We start from the raw sequence: 24,423 nt of genomic DNA, 5'->3' as shown, positions 1-24,423 counted from the left end.
AGAATTTATTTCCCGGCGACTTTACAGTGTAGCCGCCACACGCGGCAGACAGAGACAGGTAACAGTGGCGTCGACACCCAACACAGAAACGTAGCGATGAGACCGCAAAATGCTTGCTCTGGCAAATGCAAAAGGTATGATATGTTTCACATCGTAGGACCGCAGATATGTCTGTGCGAACAGGATTCGGAACATGGCGGGCGTTTCTCGAGTTTGCAATTAATTGTGTCTTTCACTTATTACGAAACTCACCATTAAGCCTCACAGCGCCACCGGATAAATACATTTAACTTGGAACAAAAACAACGTAACGTAACAATATATAGATTATCCACAATATATAGCAAAACCTTTTTCGTATACACATTATTTATGTACATTAGAATCGATAGTTACAAGTCCATTAAAAAGCTAGTCTGTACAGCGAGCCTTGGTTTAACATTTTCCACTTATTCGTATCCGTAACACTGTTTCTTTGCATGACACAACATTTATTTGCTAATTAAATTAAATTTCTCGTGTCGTGATCCCGGCTTTTCCCACTAACTAATGCTTTGAAATGGGGTATAATTTTAAACGAAAATGCAGAGCACAGTTTTAGAATGACGGCAACGCTCCGACGAGAAGTCAGTTTAGCGTTCGCATAGTGTACCAGAAACAGACGGCATCGTGGAAAACTTTATGTACAATATCACTAGAACTGCCAGCGTTATACCACCCTTTTTGGAACATCCCTCCAGTCCGTGAATGTCGCAAAAGACCGTGCTATGCCGCCACCCAGCGTCGTTACAACTCCTTAAACGTAAAGTGTATCACAAAATGTCGAGGCGAGCGAGCCTCGCTCGGACCCGAAGCCAGTCAACTGGCGGCGTTCGGCCGCGGCCGTGGCCCCATTTGACGCGAGTCAGTACGGCCTCCAGACCGCGGTGTTGTCGCCCGGCGGCCGCTGCTGCTGCTGCTGCGGTAGGCAGGAGGCGCCCAGCAGGTCCGCGCTGCCGTGGTGGTGGTGGTGCAGGTGGTGGTGGAACTGGTGCGAGTTCTGGTGGTGGCCGCTCGCCGCCGAGTAGAGCTGCAACCAGATAGGGCGTGCGTTAGCGCTGCGTTGCCGTCGGCCAGAGGTTCGGTGGAGGTGGTCAAAACCCTGGACGCGTTTTGAGCTCCAGAGTCGCTGAATGGGACTCGAACCGTGCGTGTGACCCCACCAACGGATTGCTCTCCGAACGAGGAATCCATTGGTGGGGTCACACGTTTGCTTCGAGTCCTGTTTGGCGACTCTGGAGCTCAAAACGCGTGTAGAGTTTTGGCCACCTCCACTTGTCTGGCTCACAGTCTGGCCCACCCCACACCCTGAATCTAAGGGAAACTTCTCCAGGGAAATCAAAAGGCACCCCCCGTCGGTACTCGAACCCGGGACCGTACCTGCGAGTACAGGATGGCGGAGGCTGCCGGGAGCACCGGCGCGCCCAGGTACAGGTTGGACGCGGAGCCGTTGCAGGTCGCGCCGGCCTGGTGGTGGCCCCCCATCACCATGCTGTTGGGGGCGGCCCCCGCCCCCGCGCCCGCCCCCGCCGCCCCCGCCTGGTGGAGGCCGTTCAGGCCGTTGGCCAGGCCACTGTTGGGCGCGCCGATGGACGGCAGGATTTCCTCGCTAAGCGGCGACTCGGCCTGCAAAGCGACAGACGTTTTAAAACGGAGAAGTTTCCGGAAAGTCCCTAAAAGCGCAGCCGCTTCCGGTTCTCACCTGCGAGGAGTCCGACAGCGACCGCGGCCCCGACGTGAAGCCGTAGTCCGGGTACTTGAGTGGCGAGGAGGCCCGCCCGAGCGGACTCACCGCCGCCCCGGTGTTGTTGTTGTTATTGTTGTTGGTTGTCGTGTTGTTGTTGTTGTTTGGGATGTTGTTGTTGTGGTGCAGGGTGCCCAGGTTGTTGGGCGCCGGCGAGGTGACCAGGCCGAGCTGCTGCTCCAGGTCCGAGGCCACACCGCCCGTCGACTCCGGGAGGACTGCAAGCGGAAAGCACTCGGTGACGTCACGGGACGTCCAGAGTCGCTAAATGGGACTCGAACCGAAAGTGTGACTCCAATGGATTGCTCTGCGAACGAGGAATCCATGGGTGGGGTCACACGCTCGATTCGAGTCCTGTTTAGCGACTCAGCTCAAAACGCGTTGAGGGTTGTTGTGGCACTCACTGGAGGACACGGTGCTGGTGGAGCCGAAGTCGGCGTGGTTGTCGGTGGTGCCGAAGCCGATGGCCGGCGTGTTGAAGCCCGTGGTGGCGGCGCACGACGTGAGCCCCTGGCCCAGGTACGGCGAGTAGGGGTTGGCCGCCGAGTAGCCCCAGTGCGGCGCCGCCGACGTCAGCCCGAAGCCGCTCATGTCTGGCGGCAGGGAGGGAACACGTTCAACATTTCACTATCGCAGTACACTGTGAAACCAAGTGTGGGGACTGCCACACTCGAATCGACCGCGGCTGCGTGTAATTTTTAGTCTCTGCTGTCTAGAAACACCTTGCTGAAAAAGGGGACTCTGTACTCCAAGTTTCAAATTACGGTGTTGCGTAATCGAGCAGCGGTGAGTGAGTCCCTGAAACACGGGGGCTCGCCATGACGGCCATTTGTAGATTCAAACGGCGCCTCTGCAAGATTGGCGTGCATTGTCGGCGTGCACGTGTTACTACGACTACATTGATCTACGCGGAAGGGCGCCCGGCCCCGTCTCTCTCGCACCCGTGAGGGACGCGGCTGGAGTGCGAGAGAGACGGACCGCCAATTTGCATACGTCCGCCTCGCCCCGTGAGCGCCGCGCGCGCTGCGACCTGCTCTGTTCCACCCCCGCCAACTATCTCTCTCTATCCGACCGTCACACCGCCCGCCCCTCTGGGAATGGGACGGGCCCCGCCAGGTGGGCGTGGGAGGGAGACGGAGTGTCCACTACACTGCAAGGCACCGCACTAGTAGTGGGGGAGTTCGCAGAAATTCTAGCTGCGTTTTGAGCTCCAGGGTCGCTAAAGAGGCCTCGAACCGAACGTGTGACCCCACCAATGGATTGCTCTCCGAACGAGGAATCCATTGGTGGGGTCACACGCTCGGTTCGAGTCCTGTTCAGCGACTCTGGAGCTCAAAACGCGTCTGGAATTTTTCCGCCTCCACCGGCTTTCTCGCCCACTGTGTGGTGGTGCTGCGACCCCGCAATGGACATGCGTATATCGAGTTTCAATTTTCTCCGACTCTGAATTTGAATTTAGAAAACGTCATCGTGTGCGACTATACAGGAAAACCTCTCGGCTAATTTCATGACCAATCGCAAGTTTACTGTAGTAGAAAGAAACTGAACGAAACTGGGCGAAATATCGGGTTGATTGTCCGCTTTTGGGGCGCATCGATTTCTCGCGCCCAGAACGCGGAACCCCGCGGAACGCCCCTCGGAACGCCCCGCGGAACGCCCCTCGGAACGCCCCTCGGAACGCCCCTCGGAACGCCCCTCGGAACGCCCCTCGGAACGCCCCTCGGAACGCCCCTCGGCCTTTAGCCGCCGTGGTCGACGGCGTGCCTTCGCTAATCCAAGAGGGTCGTCGGACCGCTCGGCCGTGGCTCGGCCCACAGTGACCTCCCCTCCCGGCACGCCACGCCACGCCACGGCAAGGCCAGCTTTGCCGCTGCAAACTTTGAAATCCCTATTTAGCCCGGCCAAGTCGCCCAGAGACACTGGGTCGCCTCCCTCGCTGGCCTGGCCGTGGCTGCTTCCAGCAGGGCTGCCCCTGCACTACACTCTACTACCCTCGACTAGACACTACCGCACTCTAATACACTCTACTGCCCTCTACCACCAGACACTACGGCACTCTCGAGGGCACTCTACTACACTTACTGAACTCTACTAGCATGCTAGTTTCCTGCAATCTACCGCACTCTCCCACACTCTGCTGCACTCTGCTGCACTCTTCTGCACTCTACTGCACTCCGTGTACTCACTGTTGCAGTTGGCCATGGAGGGCACCCGGAAGGCCAGCGGGTCGGCGCGCTGCAGAGGGTCCAGCGGGGAGCCGAAGTGCCCCGACAGGAAGGCGGGCCGCTGGCCGAAGGCGAAGTGGAACTGCTGCTGCTGCCCTAGAAGAGACAACACTGCGCACTTCAGCATAAACGCTGCCCAGCGGAAAACGCAGTACTGCCACACTGTAGGTGAAAACCCCCATGGGACACGAACCGAACGTGTGACCCCACCAATGGATTCCTCGTTCGGTGGGGTCACCATTGGTGGGGTCACTCGTTCGGTTCGAGTCCTGTTTAGCGACTCTGGAGCTTCGTTTAGAGTTCTGTCCGCCTCACTGTGCGTCGTGGGGGTTGCTAGTGTGGCAGCACTGCAGGGCAGGCGTTGCGATGATCTGGCGGAACGCGAAGTTATGGAGGGCTGTGCAATTAACGCCCCGGCAAGGGACACTCCTTGCAAGGAGCTCCGCTAGCGGCAGCAACAGGGTGTTAACAGCTTTATAGGGCGTACTGGCGCACCGGGACGGCGAGGGTCTACACTGCTAGATTGTTTGACCAGCGCGCCGTCTGCCGGATGTTCGGGCATCCCTGTCGTTAGAGTGAGAGAGGTGAATTTTAGAGCTTAATACGGGAACAACATTAGTCATCCGAGGGTGGGATGCGAGGGGTTGGCGCACCAACACACACACAGACACACGCCCACACACGCAGAGCAGGCCGAAGCAGGGGGAGGCAGCCACTTGGCAGGACATAAACTAAACCAACCGCCTTACAAGACAGTGGGCAGGAGAGCATTACTCAGGACCTCCTTGGACCACTGTGGCCAAAACAGGGGTTGTTCATCTCTCATCCTCTTTCGTCAACTTTTCACGCGGAGTCAAGCAGAGGGGTGGTCATTTTTATGCAAGGTCAGTATGTTCTAGTGCTGTTGCTAGTGGCTAGTCAATTTTTAATGTTTGCCTCGCTTCGATGCTCGACTTGCGAGTGTTCTGCGGTGTGTGCGCCTCGCCCTCACGTCTCTGGTGTGATGCATGAAGGCTGCTCCCCTCCTTGGGTCGCCTAATAACGGAATACACACTGTTGGCGAGGCCGAGGGTGTGGGGCCCCTCGACCAAACGGCCTCGGAAACAGTGTGCCCTGGGACCCCCTGGGACCCCTTGCCGGCGACTGGCCGATACAGTGGATGCTACAGTGGATGAGACGTTCGTTTGAAATGCTAGAGTGTCTCTGAAAACACCATTGCCATATTTTAGCTCCGTCGCACACGTCTTTAAGATGGTTTGGTCTTTTTGATTGTTTCCAAGAAGTTGTTTTAGACATAGACATCCCATATTCCCCTAGACGCTGCTCAAAACTCTCCATGCTTCCTAAACTTTGCGCGGCTTTAGGTCACAATCCATGATACCATTTCGATGACAGCCGGCTCTGTTTTCGTAGCTGCAAATTTGAGCCCCCGGGCCTCGACCTTCAAGTGAGCCAACCGAGCGAGAAGGAGAGAGGAGGAGGGGAGGGGGAGCGAGAGGGAAATACTAATTTATTCAACCACCACAAGAAACAATATCGCCAGCGCTGTTACGCCCGGATGGAGGCCCCGTCTTTGGCCCCAACTTTCACCCCTTTACTCAACAGTTGCAAGATGAATTCGCCTGATTTATTCGCCTCAAGTCTCTCCCTCTCTCTCTCTCTCTCTCTCTCTCTCTCTCTCTCTCTCTCTCTCTCTCTCTCTCTCTCTCTCTCTCTCTCTCTCTCTCTCTCTCTTAATCGAGCAATGGGCTGAGCAGCACGTTTTGTCGTGTCAAAGAAACATGCTCCAGTTAATTAGGCAAGGTGAAAATTAGCAGACAGGTCGAAGACAGAAAAAAACCGTTTTGGAAAGCTAGACGGGACGTAAGTGTTAGTCAGTTTTTAAGTGCGCATAGCGGCTTGACACGAGGTTCGTTTTTGCATCCGAGGTTTGATTTGCATATCTGCAGAGGCACGCGCGTCTGTTTGATTGCGAGGTGAGAGGAGCAGTGCAGAACGTGCTCAGTTTGCTCTCAGCCCGCACACGTGCTCGAGTGTGTGAGTGTGTGTGTGTGTACGTGTGTGTGTGTGTGTGTGCGTGTGTCGAAGCCAAGGGGTTGATTGGGAAGGGTGAGAACACACAGTGGGCTCGCAAGGGATTTTCGTAGCAGCTCAAATTCCTCTCGCGACCTCTCTCTCTCTCTCCCTTTCTCCACTTTTCTCCCCCCCCCCCTCTCTCTCTCTCTCTCTCTCTCTCTCTCTCTCTCTCCCTCTGAATAATTGGAAAGCCTTGTCGAGAGGCATGGACGTGGACGAGATGCCTGATTAATGGCCCAGAATCTGGACCGGTTTCACTGTAGTTCACCTCCTTGGCCCCTGCACTTTCGCGCAGTGACAGTCGGGTTGGCGCAGTTTCTCCTCCTAACATAATTTCGCACTTTACTTTTACGATGAGAATTTTTTAAAATCATTAGATAAATTTAATTTTTTTTAAATAATAGAACTAGAAATTTACGTATGAATTTCCCTAACTTCCTATGGGATGTACACCTAAAAAGAGGACTTCTTGGATAAAAAAGTCAACTTTTCTTGTTTTTTTTTCAAGAAAATTTTTCTTCACCCAATTTTTTTTATTTTATGCAGAAAAAAATTCTTTTGTTGAGACTTTTTTTTTCTTATAAAAACCAAGAAAATTTATCATCAAGAAACCATTTTTCTGGGTGTAAATTGCGCAACGACACCTCGAATCTTGCCCTGCAGCCATGGGGCCATGGGGCGGGTCATGCCCGGCGGAGTAAATGCTACCTTCCCTGCTCCGAAATCTGCAATTGGCCGGGCTGGCCGGCCGGGCGGTCAGGGTCCTTTGCATTCAAAGGTGGCGCCGCGAACAAGATTTGCACCGCCCTCGCCGTCCTCGGTTCCGGTGCTGCGTATTTCCATCGCGATGCAGTTGGCCCGTCCGGCTCGGCTCGGCTCGGCTCGGCTCGGCTCGGCTGCCCCAGGGAATGGGAGTAATTCGGTGCGGCCAGTATGCAAATGGCGAGGGTCGTCCTGGACGGGGTCCTGCAGGACGAGGAAGAGGAGGGGGTGGAGCAACGAGTGGTATTGGACAAGGCCGGTGGTCACCACGAGGACAGAGAGAGAGAGAGAGAGAGAGAGAGAGAGAGAGAGAGAGAGAGAGAGAGAGAGAGAGAGAGAGAGAGAGAGAGAGAGGAAGAAGGCTGTGTGGCGATGACGGCAAAGGGGTGGCTGGCGAAAAATGCATGATAAATGGCTGCAAGGGGTTGCCAAGACACTGCCATGCGTGTGTGCGGATTGGGACTTCCCTTGTGGGCTTACCCACGCGCCGCTAGCTCTCTCTCTCTCTCTCTCTGGCAGATAGTTTGCAGGCGATTCGAGTTTTGGGTGCCTCGTTGCTCGCAAAGCGCAAAGCCCTGGGGATTATCAAAATGCCGAGTCGGCGTGGCATATTGTCGCGAGGGGCGTCGCGTCGTTCGGATCCTCTTCTATTATTGAGGGAAGGCCGTGTGAATAGGTGCCCACCTGTCTGGAGTGTCTGTTCACACACGGTCGGGGCGGGGCGGGGCGGGGAGTGACAAGGGTCGGTGCTGCAGTCCCTCAATTAATTCAACAAGCAATTCATTAGGTTGGAGGGTCACTGGGAGAAGCGGGCCTTGCCGAGTCTCGCCCCGAAGGCCCCGGACTCCGGAGCGACATCCGTGTTCCCGAAGTATCCATAATCCAGTCCCCTGGAACCAGGATCGACACCTACGCTGCAGCGAGCCCCACTCCCGCCCCGACAGGCACGTCGCAGGCACACTGTGGCCCACCAGGGGCCCCGCGCCAAGCAGGGGTGGATTCGGGACCGTTGTGTGTGAGAATGGGAACAGCGGGCCGAGTGGAAACGACTTGTCGACACGCCACAGCCAGGTTGCGCAATCTGACTGTGCGGATTCATGACGGAAGTGATTCTGACGAGACTAATTTTAACAACCGCGATTTCGTGCAGGAATTCATTCGAATTCATCGACAGCTGCTGCAATTAACAGTGCAGCAGCGCGCCTGGAGGGTAGGCAGTCAGCCGTGGCTCCACACGCTGCTGCTCGAGGGGTTGCCTACCCTGCGCCGTGTTTTGAGCTGCAGCTCTCGAACCGGACGTGTGACCCCACCAATGGATTCCTCGTTCGGAGAGCAATCCATTGGTGGGGTCACACGTTCGGTTCGAGTCCCATTTCGCGACTCTGGAGCTCAAAACGCGTCTCGGGTTTTGTCCGCCTCCACCGGTCTTCTGGCCCACTTTGGAAGGCCCGTAAATTGCCCGCGCCGTGACAGTGCTCGACGCGGTGCTCCGCGGGGCCGCGGCGTCTTGCGGTGTCGTGGCTGCCGTTTTGGGGCCGCGGGGGGAGGGGAGGGGGGAGGGGGGGAGGGGGGACAGGACAACCTACCGATCGACTTGACAGGCCCTAGCGCCCCCAGACCGAGCGACGCCGCCCGGCCGTCTGGCACCCACACCAGCAAAAAGGATTAACCACTTCGAGAGAGCGACGAAGGCGCTGTGTGTGTGGAGCCACGTTGTGAAACTATGAGTCCGGAAGAGATAAACGAACCGCTCCAGCGAAACTCGCTGGCCGAGACTGCGGCCTGGCCGTTGGCCGTTGCTGCTGGCGGCCCGCTCGCGCGAGGGGTGGCATGTCGGACACGGACATAGACGGCGCGAAAAAAAAAAAAATGGGAAAAAAAATCGGCGCGCGTGTGTGGCAACAGGTACACGTCCGTCGCGGCGCGCCGTGCTGGGTGGCCGGCCTGCCCTAGGCCCTGGAACCCTGGAACCCTGGAACGCCCTGAAGGCCCTGGAGGCCCTAAAGGGCAGGGGGCTCAGCCACATTGACCATAATTGATGGCGCCGCGATTTTATTTCCTGTTTCCTCTTGTTTTTGATGTTTTATTGTTGTTTGCTTTTTTTTCGTTGGAGGTGCCGCTGTGACGGACTGGAGTCCAGGGACCCATTCCGGCGGCGTCATGATGTCACGGGACGTGTTTACATCTCGGTCGGTGCGCCCCGCCAAGCCATAGTCTATATACGTTAAATTTCTGGTGAGTAAATACAGATTTTCCCCGCCGAAAAATTCGTTTTCCAAGCCAACAAATTAGAATTTGCTTGGTTTTTTTTTCTTGTAAGTTTTTCCACTCAAGTGCATCATGACCAGGCTGGGATAAACAAGACTGAGATGTAGACACACGATTCGAATCGACTTTTCCTTTCCCAAGTCAGACCAATAAACACCAGGAGACTATAAAAGAGCAGTTTGATACCGCGCGTTATTTGACGATAGAGAGTGAGAGTTTGACTCTGGACCTTTTTCCCCAAATCCTCGACAGTGTCCTTGCGACGGCGCGATTCGCGCACACTGGTGGGCGGCGCCTTGAGAGAGGGGCCGTAGGCGGGGCGCCTGCCCCACCCCGCCCCGCCCCGCCCCGCCCCGCCCCGCCCCGCCCCGCCCCGCCACGCCCCGCCACGCCCGGCCGGTGCGGGGGCCTGGCGATAAACATCCTGGCCGGGCTTCAAAGGGTGCCGGTGCTTTACAACTTGGGCACATAACCTCACTTTTACCGCCACGCTTTGCCGGCTCTGCCTGGCTCCCTACAGTGGGGGCGCTACTACTGCCTGCCACTGCCGCGGCAAGATGGCCGCCCCGTGTTCTCCGAGACTCCGAGGCCGAGGCGGCCGAGGCGGGGCCTTTGAAACTCGAGTGGTGCCGCCCTGCGCCTTGCTGTTTGTTTACCTCCGACCAACTCGTTCGTTTTTCCGCTGCGCCATGCCGTGCCATGCCATGCCGGGACACTGTCCAGAACAGTGCTCTGGATGACTTTGGAGACTCCGAACCCGGTTCCTATACGTTGTACTACAGTGTGCCAGAAGACCGGTGGCGGTGGCCAAAATCCCGGACGCGTTTTGAGCTCCAGAGTCGCTAAATGGGTCTCGAACCGACCGTGTGACCCCACCAATGGATTCCTCGTTCGGAGAGCAATCCATTGGTGGGGTCACACGTTCGGTTCGAGGCCTGTTTAGCGGCTCTGGAGCTCAAAACGCGTCTAGAGTTTTGTCCGCCACCACCAGTCTTCTGGCCCACTGTGCGTCGGCCGCCGCCGCGGCGGTTTATGTCACACTCTAGGTCCACTACTCACTTGTTTTGGAGCGCGGCTCCCGCGGCCCGTCCACCGTCACCTTGATGGCCTTGTTGTACGTCGTGACCTGGGGCGGCGACGTGGACACGGTGATGGTCAGCGTGAAGCTCTTCCCTGCAAAAAGCGAAAAATTCATTTTTTTCTGAAATGTAGAAAAACCGTGTTGGCGACAACGATGCAGTGTAGAAAGTGTTGCCAACCTCAGCTTATGACTCCTCCAGGTCAAAGCAGAGACATTGCCCGGTGGGCAGGCTAGGCTGGCGACCCTTTCGTGGGAGTTTTCGCCTTATTATGTGGCAACACTGGTTTGGGTTCGCGTGGCTCGCGTGCGGTATGAAGCCTGAGGGGCACCGCTGTCACCGAGGGGTAACACCAGCGGGGTAATGTTCGTGCGGGGTGGGGAGGCACGGCCATGGCACGGCCCGACGGGCGGTGGGGCTTGCGGCGCTGTCGCGAGGCGGCACGAGCGCAGCCACGCGGAGCCCCGCCAGCCCCGCCAGCCCCGCCGTGGAGGCACTCGGGGCTAAGGCCCTCCCAGGGCGGCCCAGGGCCTCGGCACGCCAGAACGCGCCCGCGGCACGCACCCACAAAAATCAATTTGGAAACCCCGACGCTTTTCGAATCAATTGCATTTCGTGCGTCGCCCGCCCGCCCTGTCCTGTAAACGACTCCTGCAGGAGTGCCAGGTTATATCCGCCTTTCCATGAGCCTGGATAGAGGTGTGTGTTTAGTAAGTGGTGGTGGTGGTGGTGGTTGGGGGGGCGGGGGGTGTATGCTGTATGTGCATAAGTTTAAGAAATATTTACAAGTAGACGGAGATCAGGTTTATGGATAAAGTTTATAAAAACTATACTTTAGACTTGATTTCCTTTGTTTCGCTACTTGAGCGCGCAAAAAACAACGGAGTAACGGAGCCAAAAGGGTTTCGAAAAGGGCGCGCGGCCTCCTGGTAGCGACGTAGTTTCGTTGTGAAATTCTTCCCGCTCCCCTCGCCATCCGGCGAGCAGGGCTGGCTGATGGCTAGCATTCTGTGGTGCTCCAACTTGCCCCGATATCCGAAGCAACATCACGCCACCGATTCCGTGCGATCGACACGCCGCGCGGCTCGAGGAGTCGAGGGAATTAGGTTAGAGGCTTTCATCCACAGTCGGCCAGAAGGCCGGTGGAGGCGGTCAAAACTCTAGACGCGTTTTGAGCCCAGGGGTCGCTAAACAGGCCTCGAACCGAACGTGTGACCCCACCAATGGATATCCCGTTCGGAGAGCAATCCATTGGTGGGGTCACACGTTCGGTTCGAGTCTCATTTAGCGACTCTGGAGCTCAAAACGCGTCTAGAGCTTTGGCCGCCTCGACCGGTCTTCTGGCCCACTGTGGTTCGCTTACTGCAAACTTCGTTCAAAATTAACAGCAGTTCATCAAAAGAAAAGTTAAACGGAAATTTGAAACAAGTCAAAAAAATTTGAATGAAATATAACTTTGAATGGTTGTAAATGTTGGAGCTGTTTTTGGTTGTTGGAGTCGAAATGCAGCGGGCTGCTTAGGCTCGGCTGTCAAAAAGTTTGGGGCCTTCGTGCCGCGGGCCGTGACTGGAACCCCCAGTGCGGTGAAGAACGCCGTGGGCGCCTTGATTGAAAGCACGTGATTTGGACGTAATTACGACGTTAGACGAGCCGTTCTCGAGTAGAAAAAGTTGAAAATGTTGAGGTTTTTCTGTTTGCGATACGCGAAGGTGTTGTGCTTAGCCGCTTTCCAAGGGGAAGTTGGAAAATTTGGCGGTTTGGAGTCGTTTCTGCATGCAGCGAAAAATGAAACTTGTGCTTTATTTGAATAAACTGCCCATCCCATCTAACACGAATAAAGGACCGCTCTCTGGGACACTGGAGTCGCTTCGGCGAGAACACTTGGTAACGTGGAGGCTCACCCCAGCCGGGCCTCGGAGTTTATTTTGAGAGCACTCACTCCCTTCACAGAGAGGGCTATGGCTCTGCACCAACACACAGCGCTCAGGGGGGCGAGCCCCACGTTTGAGAAATTTTCATTTTTCTGGGGTCATCATCATCTTAAAGTGGTGACATGGCCATCCGTTTAGTTGTGATGAAGTGACCATGTGAATTGATCAATTTTGACAGTGTGTGCATCGTTCCTATGTGTGACCCCACCAATGGATTCCTCGTTCGGAGAGCAATCCATTGGTGGGGGTCACACGTTCGGTTCGAGTCCCGTTTAGCGACTCTGGAGCTCAAAACGCGTTTGGAGTTTTGTCCACCTCCACCGGTCTTCTGGCCCACACTCTGCTACTCGGAATTCTGGCAGTGGCGGACAAGGCGGGGGGCAATTGAGACGGACGGTGGCGAAATGTCGACAAAATGCCACCTCGCCGTAGAGGGCCAGAGGGCCATGGGGCTTCGGCAGTCCAACGACAGGGCCTCGAAGGGCACGGGGCGGATATCTCCATTATCGCCATCGATACACATTTTTGCTCAATAAGTGAAGAGAGAGAGAGAATTGGGCAGGCGGGCAGCATTGCGAAGGTCATTAAAAAGCGAGGTTCGGGTTTGGGGGCGGGGGCACGTGTATAATGATCAGAGAGAGAGAGAGAGAGAGAGAGAGAGAGAGAGAGAGAGAGAGAGAGAGAGAGAGAGAGAGAGAGAGAGAGAAAGAGAGAGAGAAAGAGAGAGACAGAGAGAGAGACAGAGAGAGAGAGAGAGAGAGAGAGAGAGAGAGAGAGAGAGAGAGAGAGAGAGAGAGAGAGAGAGAGGCTACAAGCCATCATGGTGAGCATGGCGACCGTCCCCGCGTTTTCACAATTGTAGCCCAAAATCCCTTTTTATAGTGGTACGTCCTCTTGGCCTATCATCGTGCAATAACCGAGCTGAAAATAAAAACGACTCACGGATCTCGCGACCGCTGCCGGCCCCGCTCTGGATCCACAAGTTTGGTCGAGTGATTTGGTTGGCATGCCTGCGCGTGGCGTGGCGGGGCGTGGCGGGGCGGGGCGTGGCGTGGCGTGGCGGGGCGGGGCGGGGCGTGGCGTGCTTGCCCCGGGCTGGTGTCGGCTGGAACGCAGCCTTCGCGCCCCCGAGGCAGCAATGTGTGAACAGCGCGGCCAAACTGAACGGGATTCCACTGATCTACACACCTCAGCCAAAACTCCAGCCGCGTTTTGAGCTCCAGAGTCGCTAAATGGGACTCGAACCGAACGTGTGACCCCACCAATGGATTGCTCTCCGCACCAGGAATCCATTGGTGGGGTCACACGCTCGATTCCAGCCCCATTTAGCGACTCTGGAGCTCCAAACGCGTCTGGAGTTTCGGCCGCCTCCGCCGGTCTTCTGGCAAATCCACTGTGCTGGCGAACTGGCCGCAATGAATGGACCACTCGGCGGCTCGCGAAGTTGGCCGAAAGGGTTCTCGAGTCCACCGCGTCACGCAGCTCTGTAGTGCGGGGCGGCCAAGTTGTTGGGGTGGCCCGTGCGTGCCTGTGTTGGTGTGTGTGTGTGTGTGTGCGTGCGTGCGTGCGTGTGTGAGGGTGCGCATGAATGTGCGACAGCGGGCAAACCTGCATGCCGGCAATCGATATAGAACCACCACTGTGGGGGTGGTACTCCATGGCACCCTACGGGACTGCGGGGCGGGGCGACGCGGGGCCACGCGGCCCGGGCCCGAGGCCGAGTCCACTGCACTACCTTTGCGTTGCGTACACTGTTCGAGTGTCGCCACAGAAATCTGAAAAAACGAATTCCTCCACGGCACAGGAATTTGTTTCATACGCATTGATGTGGCAGTGTTTTATTCAGAAATTCGACCAAACTAAAGCCGTAGGGGTAGGTTCGAGGGGAATAAAGTACAAGGGCAAGAAACGTACATCCCCTTGTGGCTTGCAGCAGGCATATTGACATTCCTTCAACAGGGACATCACACAGGGATGGATCCGGATGGCTCGCAAAGTCAAGCTATCAAGAGACACTCTCTGGTTGTGCTTATAGTACCCACTTATACCCTGTACTTTTCTTCTGCACCTTACCCCTAGTAACGATAGAGCTTTTTTTTAGACACGAAGTAGTCTTGTAGCCTCACCAGGATTGGTTTTTTTTCTATGTCCAGGCCAGCCCCTTATGCAATTCCGAAATTTTCTCAACGATTTTAAATTTTTTATTTCTTTTCGTCTGAGCGCCTGGCGGTCCGCGCGTCCCGCGCCGCTGCACTGTGCCGTGCAGCGCGCTGCCTACCCGGCCGGGCGTCCGACACACCTCGCCCATCCGGACACAAAAACGACGACCAACACGTCGGTGCGAAAAGGACGACTGCGCGACCGCAGCACAGTGGGCCAGAAGACCGGCGGAGGCGGCCAAAACTCTAGACGCGTTTCGAGCTCCAGAGTCGCTAAATGGGACTCGAACCGAACGTGTGACCCCACCAATGGGTTGCTCTCCGCACGAGGAATCCATCGGTGGGGTCACACGTTCGGTTTGTGCCCTGTTAGCGACTCTGGATCTCAGAACGCGTCTACAGTTTTGGCCGCCTCCACCGGTCTTCTGGCCCACTGTGCGCAGCGCGGCGTCGTTTGGGAGCGACAGAGACGAACGGTGTGCAGGGTGCGGTGCATCGGGCCGCGTGTGCGAACGGCGCTTCCGACTGCTTCCCTCCACTGCCGGCCCGCGGCGCCACCGTCGCGCCCCGGACGCCACCGCGCTCTCTTTTTTTTTTGTCGTTCTTTTTTTTTCCGCCGTGGTCGTTGGGCTCGTTGGCCGGTCTTTTATTTTTCGGTGACGGTAAATAGCGGATTGGGGGTACCGCGCCACCGCGCCACCGCGCCTCCACTGTGCAGTGCGCCAAACTGTTTCGACGGGCCTTTCCCAGTAGAAACAAAAACAAAACGGCAACGGAAAGAGCTGTTTGGTTTGGGGCGATTATTACCCCATTGTGGAGGAGGTGGGCCGGGGGCAGCCAGGGGCGACGGGCATTGAATCGACCAGACGGCCTGCACAAAGGACGCCCAAACTTTCAAACTGTTCAATCGGTTTATTTGTTTTAATTTTTTTTTTCAGAGTCTGGCGCAAAATATAGGCTCATCGAGCATGTTTTTCGATGGACGTGACAGCGGCTGGCAGCGGACTGATTCCGAGAATCGTCGCTTCGTCTCTCTCGCACTCATGGCGCGTGCCGCTTAGGATCGAGAGAGACAGAGCGACGACTCTCGGAATCGGTCTGCAGGCGACGCACAGTGGGCCAGAAGACCGGTGGAGGCGGCCAAAACCCCGGACGCGTTTTGAGCTCCAGAGTCGCTAAATGGGACTCGAACCGAACGTGTGACCCCACCAATGGATTCCTCGTTCGGAGAGCAATCCATTGGTGGGGTCGCACGTTCGGTTCGAGTCCCATTCAGCGACTCTGGAGCTCAAAACGCGTCTGGAGTTTTGTCCGCCCCCACCGGTCTTCTGGCCCACTGTGCGACGGCGAGCGGAGGCCGGAGGGGTTACGGCGGAAACCAAGGAGGCGGAAGGCGGCGGCGGCAGTGTGGCGGCAGGCGAGGAGGGTGGCGTCTAACAACTTCATGAAAGAAGGGTGGCCGAGTCCTGGGCCGCCTTGCGCCGCCTTGCGCCTCCAGTGGGGTGGCAGAAGAATGTAAGAAGTGTTGGGGTGGGTCGCGGCCAGGCTGGGCCAGGCACGCGTCTTACGGTGTGGGCCACCGGCGGCGCCGCGCAGCCGCGGCCAGACCCTCCGGCGCCACGCGCGCACTTCCCGGCTGCCGCCGCACAGTGGGTCAGAAGACCGGCGCAGGCGGCCAAACCTCCAAACGCGTTTTGATTTCCAGAGTCGCTAAGCAGGACTCGAATCGAACGTGTGACCCCACCAATGGATTGCTCTCCGAACGAGGAATCCATTGGTGGGGTCACACGTTTGATTCGAGTCCCATTTAGCGACCCTGGAGCTCAAAACGCGTCTGGAGGTTTGGCCGCCTCCACCGTTCTTCGGGCCCACTGTGCGCCACTTTCCGAGTGATTATGTCGTCAACAGTGCGGGTTACAGGTGTAACACTTAAGACCTTTTAACTTTAAAATGAAAATCCCCGTCTTTTTTCACTCGCACCGCGACACGTGTTACCAGCACCCTTTCCGGGACACCGCCCTCGACATGAAATCGCCACCCGGCCGCTCGGAATAACTTTCAAACAGCATTCACCCTCATTTTTGCCGACTAATGGCTCCGGTTCATTTGCCGTCCCGGCCAGCGTGGGGCTTTACTGACTAAACCCTCGGCTCCCCTCGCGTCCTAGTGCAGGCACTGTGCAGGCACTGTGCACTGCTCGGGCCTGTCCTCCGCCTGCACATGCACGGACAAATCGATGTGTGCGAGCGAAACATGGGCTGGGCCGTGGCGTGGCCGTGCCGTGGCCGTGCCTACAGTGGGGTGCGCTCGGCTCCGCTGGGCTTGCGCTGGGCTTGGCGTGCTCGTGACCCCCAGCGTGGCCTGCGTATTATCGCACGACACGAACACTGCCAGCCAAAACGAGTGTCCGGTACACTCCGCCCCAAAACGGCCTTCAACTCCCACTTCATTCAACACTAGAACTAGTGTGTGGTAATACACTCCACTCGAAAGATGCGTCCTTGTCCACTCCCATTGAATACTGAACACAACCTTATTGAACAACTGAACGCTCGCTCAAGTGGTACACACAAAAGTAACGTCAGTTCACTCTCATTGAACACAACTCTAGACCAAGTGTCTGGTACACTCCACCCCAAAGCGGCGTTCAAACCGCATTGAACACTCAATTCTAGATCAAGTGTCTGCTACACTCCACCCCAAAACGGTGTCCAACCTTGAGCACTAAACACGAGATCAAGGGTCGGGTACACTGACTGCACCCCGAAGCGGCGTCCAACCTCATTGGACACTGACAGCTAAAACACGTCCGGTACACTCTAGTCCAAAGCGGAATACAAGGGTACAGTCAACCTCGTAGAAGCTTGCCACGTCAGTTGTGTTCCCCCTTCTTGTAACGCGCAAATTACATCGAGGCTGCCTTTACCCTCAAGGGGCGCGCATCGCTTTCCGTTAATATGGGAAATTCTCGGCGCAAAATGTGTTGTAATATTACTTGGGCATTATATCAGCTCTACAGGACAAACACATAAAGGGGTGACTGTACGCGCTGGCCCGGTCCGGTCCACCCGGTCCACCCCTCCGCCGTCCGGAATCAACCCTTTCGACCCTCAGCGACGAATTATCTGGTCATGCAAATTTTGCCGGCCCCTGGCCTCTGGTCGCCCTGCCGGCCAGCCAGGCCTCGCCTCGCCTCGCGCCCCAGCGGCCTATTGTTTCCTGGGCTCGCTCCGTCTCTCTCGCACGCGTGGGCCGCGGCGTGGGGGTGCGAGAGAGACAGCGAGCCTGTTCGGAATGCCGCCTGGAGGCGCTCTCCCCTCCGACAAGTCCGACACGGGCTGAAAGTGACCCTGCGTGGCCCCCGGCCGCCCCGGCCCCGGCCCGCGTGGTCCAAGGCATATTGTCCTAATGCGTCCCTCCAGCGCCTCCAGCCGAGCCTCCCGCCCTCGCCCTTCGCCCTTCCCTTATTCTTGGCGCTCCACCCTCATTACAGGGCCACAGTGGGCCAGAAGACCGGTGGAGGCGGCCAAAACTCCAGACGCGTTTTGAGCTCCAGAGTCGCTAAATGTCACTCGAACCGAACGTGTGACCCCACCAATGGACTCCTCGTTCGGAGAGCAACCCATTGGTGGGGTCACACGTTCGGTTCGAGGCCCGTTTAGCGACTCTGGGGCTCAAAACGCGTCTAGAGTTTTGGCTGCCTCCGCCGGTCTTCCGTGTAAAGAAGCGCCAACACCCAGCCCTTTTTAAGACTCACCTCTGCCGCTGCGGCCGACGAACCTCAGGTCGTTGAACTTGGCCACCTGGTTCTTCATGACGGAGGTGCAGTTGCGCAGCTCGGCGCAGTAGTTCTCGTCGTTGCCGGCGCGCACCGTGACCACCGTGCCGTCGAGGACGTCGCCGAGGGCGAGCACCTTGAAGGCGACGGGCAGGGTCTTGTTGGAGCGCCAGTGCGTGGGCAGCACGGTGCACACGAAGTGCGGGCTGCCCGTGCGCACCAGCTCGCCGGGGTGCTCCGACACGAAGTCGCCCAGCGTCCGCTCCGCCAGGATGTCCGACGTCATCTTGGTGTAGGCGTCGTTGAGCAGCGAGTTGGTGCCCTCGGGCGAGGACGCCGTGCCCGGCACCGTGCCATTCGTGTTGCCGGACAGGTGCAGCGAGTCCACGTTGGTGGTGGCCGTGGCCGCGCCCGCCGACTTGCGACTCCCGTACGACGAGTGCTCCGTCTTGACGGTCGCCGCGGTCGCCGCGCTCCAGTCGCTGCTTATGGCAGCCGCCATGGCACTGTGGGAAAAAGAACATCAATTTTCAATAACAGCGACTGAGATTTAAAAAACCAAGAACAAAAAAAAAAACACTGCAGTTTGAAAACATTGAAAATTTTGAAATTTAAAACATTTGAAATTTTAAAATTTTAAACATCTAAAATTTTAAAATTATTACTTTTGACAGTCAAAAATTTAAAACATTGAAAATTTTGAAATTTGAAACATTTGAAATTTTAAAAATTAAACCATCTAAAATTTTAAAACTACTACTTTTGACAGTCGAAAATTTGAAACATTTGAAATTTGAGGAATCGACTCATAAACAATCAAAATGTAAATAGAATCGGACCATTATGAGCATGTTATGATGAGAATTACTAAGTATACTCCTAATTCCCTACTGGCCGTGTCGTCATAGTACTAAGCTGATCCTCAGCGAAACTGTCAACACTAAAACAAAACAAAATATACTTGGTAGCCATTTTTCTCGCTCATATTGGCCCGTATAACTGGTTGAAAAATCGTATACATTGTCGCAAAAGGTGCGTTTTCCTGTAAAAAAGAAGCATGCTTACGGCGTGGTGTGCTGCGTCGCCGCTACTACCTCATCATGGGCGCGGTAATCCTCCAGTGCAGGGCGCCAGCACCCCTCGCCGCTACCACTGCAAGAGAAAAACACGAGTGGAGTCGCGCGCTTTCCTGCGTGCTTCAGTGCGTGATTGTGGCCGTAAATTGATTCTCTCTGTCTCTCTCGCACCTCTACGGGACGCCCCATGAGTGCGAGAGAGACAGGGCGACCCAAACGTTGTGACCTTGCTCTCGGCCCCGTCGTCAGTCAAAGTCAGCTACCTCATCTTTTGTGCCATCGGCCTTGGCGGCGTGCCTTTGAGGACGGGCTCCGTTACATTTGCCTACGAAGTAAGACAATGTGTGTCTGTGTGTGTGTGTGTGTGTGTGTGTGAGTGTGACGAACAGGAAACACATGCGGGGGCGTGGCGGAGCAGACCGATCGGCCGGTTCAGTGAAAAGGCAACGGTCCCCGGGGGAGACAACGCCCTCGGACGAGTCCTTGATCATTCATTCATTCATTCATTCATTCATTCATTCATTCATTCATTCATTCATTCATTCATTCATTCATTCATTCATTCATTCATTCATTCATTCATTCATTCATTCATTCATTCATTCATTCATTCATTCATTCATTCATTCATTCATTCATTCATTCATTCGTTCGTTCGTTCGTTCGTTCGTTCTTCCATTCAGTCATTCGAGGGCTCGTTCATCCAGCCATTCATTCCAGTGATCAGTCACTAGAGTGTTCATCCGTTCAGTCATTCATTCAAGCTTCCATTCAGTCAATCACTCATTCAAGCGTTCAGTCATCCATGCAGTCATTCTTTCATTTATTCATTGAAGTTTTCAGTCATTCATTCTAGCGGTCTTTCATTCAGTCATTCATTCTAGCGGTCTTTCATTCATTCATGCGCTCATTCCGTTCAAGGACTCCCTGTCAGTGCCGACGCGTCATGACCGGAAGGAAGACGCACGTACACTGGAAGCGGAAGTGCCGCGCCGCCAAAGGAACCAGAAACGCACCGCCGGCCATGCGGTGCCATAAAACGCGCATGGGATTGTTGTAGCCCGGCAATGGCTTTATCACATCACAGTGTGGCACCGCCTGCCAGTTTGGCGCCGAATCCACATCGCGGTGGCGGGTTCGCTGGTTCGCGTCGGAACCTCTATCAGCGTGGCCGATCTGTCGGGGTTTTCCCGCCGGGGTTTGACCAGGCCGAGTGAGACGAACGCAAGGGAACCGCCGTCGCGGGAACCACGCGCCAACGCCGCGGTTCGCGTCAGCAGGACTCAAAGTGAGTTACATTTCATTCATCGCGACAGCCGGTGTGTCTTTCGCGACACGGAGGAGCAGAGGATTTTGAGGAGTGCGCGGGAGCTTCTCGTTCCGAACGCGCGCGTCATGCGGCGTTTCTGAAGACGCCTATCGACTTGATGCAAATTAAGTCTACGTTTTAACTCTCTCGCGTGTTCGTGCCGAGTGTGTGTGAGAGGGAGACAGTAGCCGCGGGGCGCGCGAAGCCAGCACGGAACACAACACGAACATGTCACGCCCGGCGGGGACGTGCCTGTCGCTCGGGGAAGGGACTCATTTGCGGACCAAGTTCCCGGTTCGCTGTCGAGGCTTCCAGTGGCGTGGCTTCCAGTGCCGTGGGTCCAGCGCCCCGCAGCGCCCCGAGGCATGCCTTTTTGCCGCGCCTGTACCGCCGCGCTTCCCTCCGTTTGACAAACCACGCGCCGCGGGCCAGAAGACCGGTGGAGGCGGCCAAAACTCTAGACGCGTTTTGAGCTCCAGAGTCGCTAAATGGGACTCGAACCGAACGTGTGACCCCACCAATGGATTGCTCTCCGAACGAGGAATCCACTGGAGGAGTCACACGTTCGGTTCGAGTCCTCAAAACGTGTCTGGAGTTTCGGCCGCCTCCACCGGTCTTCTGGCCCACTGTGGGACGTACAGTCCGCGTCAGAACGATTGGCATTGTTGACACGACACTGGAAGGGCCGCGGCGGTTTGTTGCTTTTTGGCGCCAAAACGCCACTTTGCAGTGGCGAGGCTCGCGGGTCGTGCAACAGTCTCGGCGGAGATTGGAGACTCACCGGCGCCTTATTCCCAAGTCCAAAGAACAATCATTCCGTCGCTCTGTCTCCCTCGCGGCCCTCCGGGACGCCCCGTGAGTGCGAGAGAGACAGAGACACCCACGTGAAATCCGTCTTCTGGAGGACTGAGGGGGCTGAGGCGTGCCGACGGGTGATTCACGAAGCGCAGAGTGCGTCGCGTGGACGTTTTAACGACGCGAGTCCGAAATAGCTCGCGACACACTTACTTGCGGTGTGGACGGCGCAGCTCCGCACGCCGAGGGTATCACAACACACATACGCCGCTCGCACGGAAAGCGCGCCAAAACGAGGCAATCACAAAAAAAGACAAGCACTCGCGGACACTCGACGGCGCTCGGCGGCCGCGCGCGCGCCCGGCGGTCACTTTGTGGTCACTGTCACGGCGCGGCGTGGACGGCGTGGTCGGCGGACCGCCAGAACGGACACAGCGTCGTCTGCTTGCAGAGGAGCTCCCGAGCAGGCCGTCTTTAACACAATAACCACCACACCACCGAGGTACGGCTGCTGAACGGAGATCGCCCCCACCCCCGCGCCGCCGCCCGCCCCACCGCACCCCGCCCCGCCCCGCCCCGCCGCACGTGCTACCGCCCCCAGACCTCCCCTACGCCGCCGCCCCCACCCCACCACGGCCCGCCGGCCCGCCAGCCCGCCGCACGGGCCGGACGACGGTGGGAGCGAGAGAGAGGGCACGAGCGTGAGGGGGAGCGAGAGGGACGCCGAGGCTGAGATATCGGGGCTGGCGCTAAGACTGGGTGGGGTGCCTCTCGCGGTTTCGCCGAGGGGAGGGGCAGGCGGTCAGCTTGGACCACTCTCTATCCCTCTCTCTCTCTCTATCCCTCCCTCTCTCTCTCTCTCTCTCTCTCTCTCTCTCTCTCTCTCTCTCTCTCTCTCTCTCTGGCGGTGCTGTGCGGCACGTGCACGTCGTACCTCGCGGGTGCATTCCCCGTTAGTACACGCTAAGGCCGCTGTGGTCGCAGCAAAGACTTACGTCTGGAAAGAAGACCCTGCTGACTGGAAAGAAGACCCTCCTGCGCACACAAAATTGGGTTTTGCTCACAGTCTTTGAGGGAATCGCTCTCGCGTCTTGCATGCTTCGATGTCCTTACCTTTCGGAGTGCAGTATCAGTGTTAGCCTCTCTCTCTCTCTCTCTCTCTCTCTCTCTCTCTCTCCTCTCTCTCTGTGTGTGTGTGTGTGTGTGTGTCTGCTGCGAGTTTGGCGAATAGCAATTAGTGGGGCCGTTAATTGTTAGGTGAGTGACGTCACTCGCGTGACCAGCACTTTATTAAGGCCCCCGTCACGCATCACTCAATCACGTCACGTGACGGGACTCGTCACGAGTGTGGCATTACTGCTACATGGCGCCGCCCCGCTCGGAATGTATCAGCTTGCATTCTTTTCCAATTTGCCAAAGCACGCACAGACTCATTAGCGTTTATCACAGCCCTTCTTCTCTCTTTTCTTAATCATTATCATCGTCGCCTTCATCATCATCGTCGTTTTCATCATCATCATCGTCTTCATCACCATCGCACTATAATTATTGAGTGGATAAGTTTGACCACTTTCACAATTATTTCTTTTTGCATTATTTTGGAAAACGGCTTTTAAACCGCTTTCGAGCCTTCTGTGACTGCAACCCCTTGTCGTCTGGTGGGCTCGCGGCTTCAGCCACGAGAGCGACAAAGATGGCATGCTCGGTGGCCGTGATGGACTCTCCAAAGCCCTAGGCCGCCCTGGGCCGAGCGCACTTGGCAAACATCAGACTTGCCCAACTATGCTCATTCGGGGAGGGATAGGAAAGTTGTGCCGCCTGAATACCGAGGGCGTGCGGTCCGCCCCGCCCGGCCCCACCCCGCCCCGCCTCGCCCCGCCCTCGTAGGGCCTAAGGAGCTCCAAGGGCCCCACTTATTATTGCCGATATGTATTCGACTCGTTGTGCCAATTACGGTGCCCTTGGCGCGATTTTGGCGGGAAAATGATTTGTGTGGCAGCTGCAGTGAAAGGCAAATGCCTAAAAGGGCCAGGAAGGGGTAAGGCCTGGCTAAGGCCTGGCTAAGGCCTGGCTAAGGCCTGGCTAAGGCCTGGCTAAGGCCTGGCTAAGGCCTGGCTAAGGCCGCCGGGACCGCGGCAGGCCGAGGGGACAATGGACAGTTTAGAACAAGTCGCACAATGGGGAGGGAAGGCTCATGGACAATGCCAAGGAAGGTCCATGGCCGTACCGCCAGCGTGACCAGCGGTCAGGGGGAGGGGGAGGGGTGGCTTAAGGAAGACTGCTGTATGGATAATTGAGGCGCAAGGGGCTTTAGCGACTGAAAAATTCAAGGGCCTCCGACCGCACGGGGAATCTCAGTTCCCTCCCTGCAGGTCCTTGCCGGTCCCCTGAATTTCTCGATTCGATTCATCGAACCGTTTTAACCTCACCGAGCTGTACAGTCGCGCAAAGAGTCCTAGAAACCAACAAAATGGACTCCAAATGGCTCTACAGTGCTTCTGACTTTTGGAAGTAATTCCGACAGAGGACTAACGTGTCTGTTGGTGCACCTGCAGCGTGGCCTCGGCCACCACCACGGCCTCCACCACGGCCACCGAGAGCGTGCTCCCATTACCGCGACACCGCAACCGCGGCGACCGCAGCGCCATCTAGTACAATCAATTGGAAACCACTCGTCGGTAAAGCGGCGTCGGGTTTGTTTTCGGCAGTGTAGTGTCCGGCCTGACCGGCCCGGGCGGCGGTGGCAGCGGTCGGAGGGGCGCGCGAAGGGGTTCCTCCTTCTTGGAGCCTCCGGGTCCGCGACCACAGCGTTAAAATCAATAAAATAGTGCCGCCCGGCCACAATGCCAAATTCAATTTTAGGCAACGATAAAAATTTTATTGACCCTTATTTACGTTCTTCTCGTTGCCAGAATCCAATCATCCCATCACAGTCACACACACCGTGTAATTTTTTTTTTTTTTGCCTTCTCTTCCGGTTGGGACTTGAACGCACTGAGGTGCTTTTTTTTTGCCGCTTCCTTCTCGGGAGGAACGAAGACAAACAGGCCATTGTGATGTGTTGTTGACAGGCGGTGCCGCCACTGCAAGTCAGCGACCCCGCGGCCTTCACGACGGCCTTGACGGCCTTGGGGAGTCGCGCACAGTCAATGCACGTCAAGGTCACTCGCAGGGACGCTCAC

The 24,423-nt window shown here is 56.5% G+C and overlaps 1 protein-coding gene across 2 annotated transcripts; it reads right to left on the bottom strand.

Moving 5' to 3' along the window:
• Positions 1–21,598, bottom strand: LOC117644514 (runt-related transcription factor 1-like). 2 transcript variants are annotated; one of them, XM_034384042.1, is made up of 9 exons: positions 21,455–21,598; positions 19,127–19,213; positions 18,041–18,567; positions 10,174–10,287; positions 3,970–4,119; positions 2,188–2,376; positions 1,742–2,001; positions 1,420–1,665; positions 1–1,069 (listed from the first exon to the last, which is right to left on the bottom strand). In XM_034384042.1, exons 3-9 carry the CDS (start codon positions 18,561–18,563, stop codon positions 905–907), a joined length of 1,647 nt encoding a protein of 548 aa, XP_034239933.1. In that variant the 5' UTR covers positions 18,564–18,567; positions 19,127–19,213; positions 21,455–21,598; the 3' UTR covers positions 1–904. The 2 variants fall into 2 exon arrangements, with proteins under 2 accessions (XP_034239933.1, XP_034239934.1); XM_034384043.1 differs by having other exon boundaries at positions 3,970–4,104.
• Positions 21,599–24,423: the final 2,825 nt, after the last annotated feature.

This window comes from Thrips palmi, unplaced genomic scaffold (assembly GCF_012932325.1).
Source record: "Thrips palmi isolate BJ-2018 unplaced genomic scaffold, TpBJ-2018v1 HiC_scaffold_18, whole genome shotgun sequence".
NCBI classification, from domain to species: Eukaryota; Metazoa; Arthropoda; class Insecta; order Thysanoptera; family Thripidae; genus Thrips; species Thrips palmi.
The sequence above is the reverse complement of the archived record's forward strand: the minus strand, read 5'-3'. Positions and strand labels throughout refer to the sequence as shown.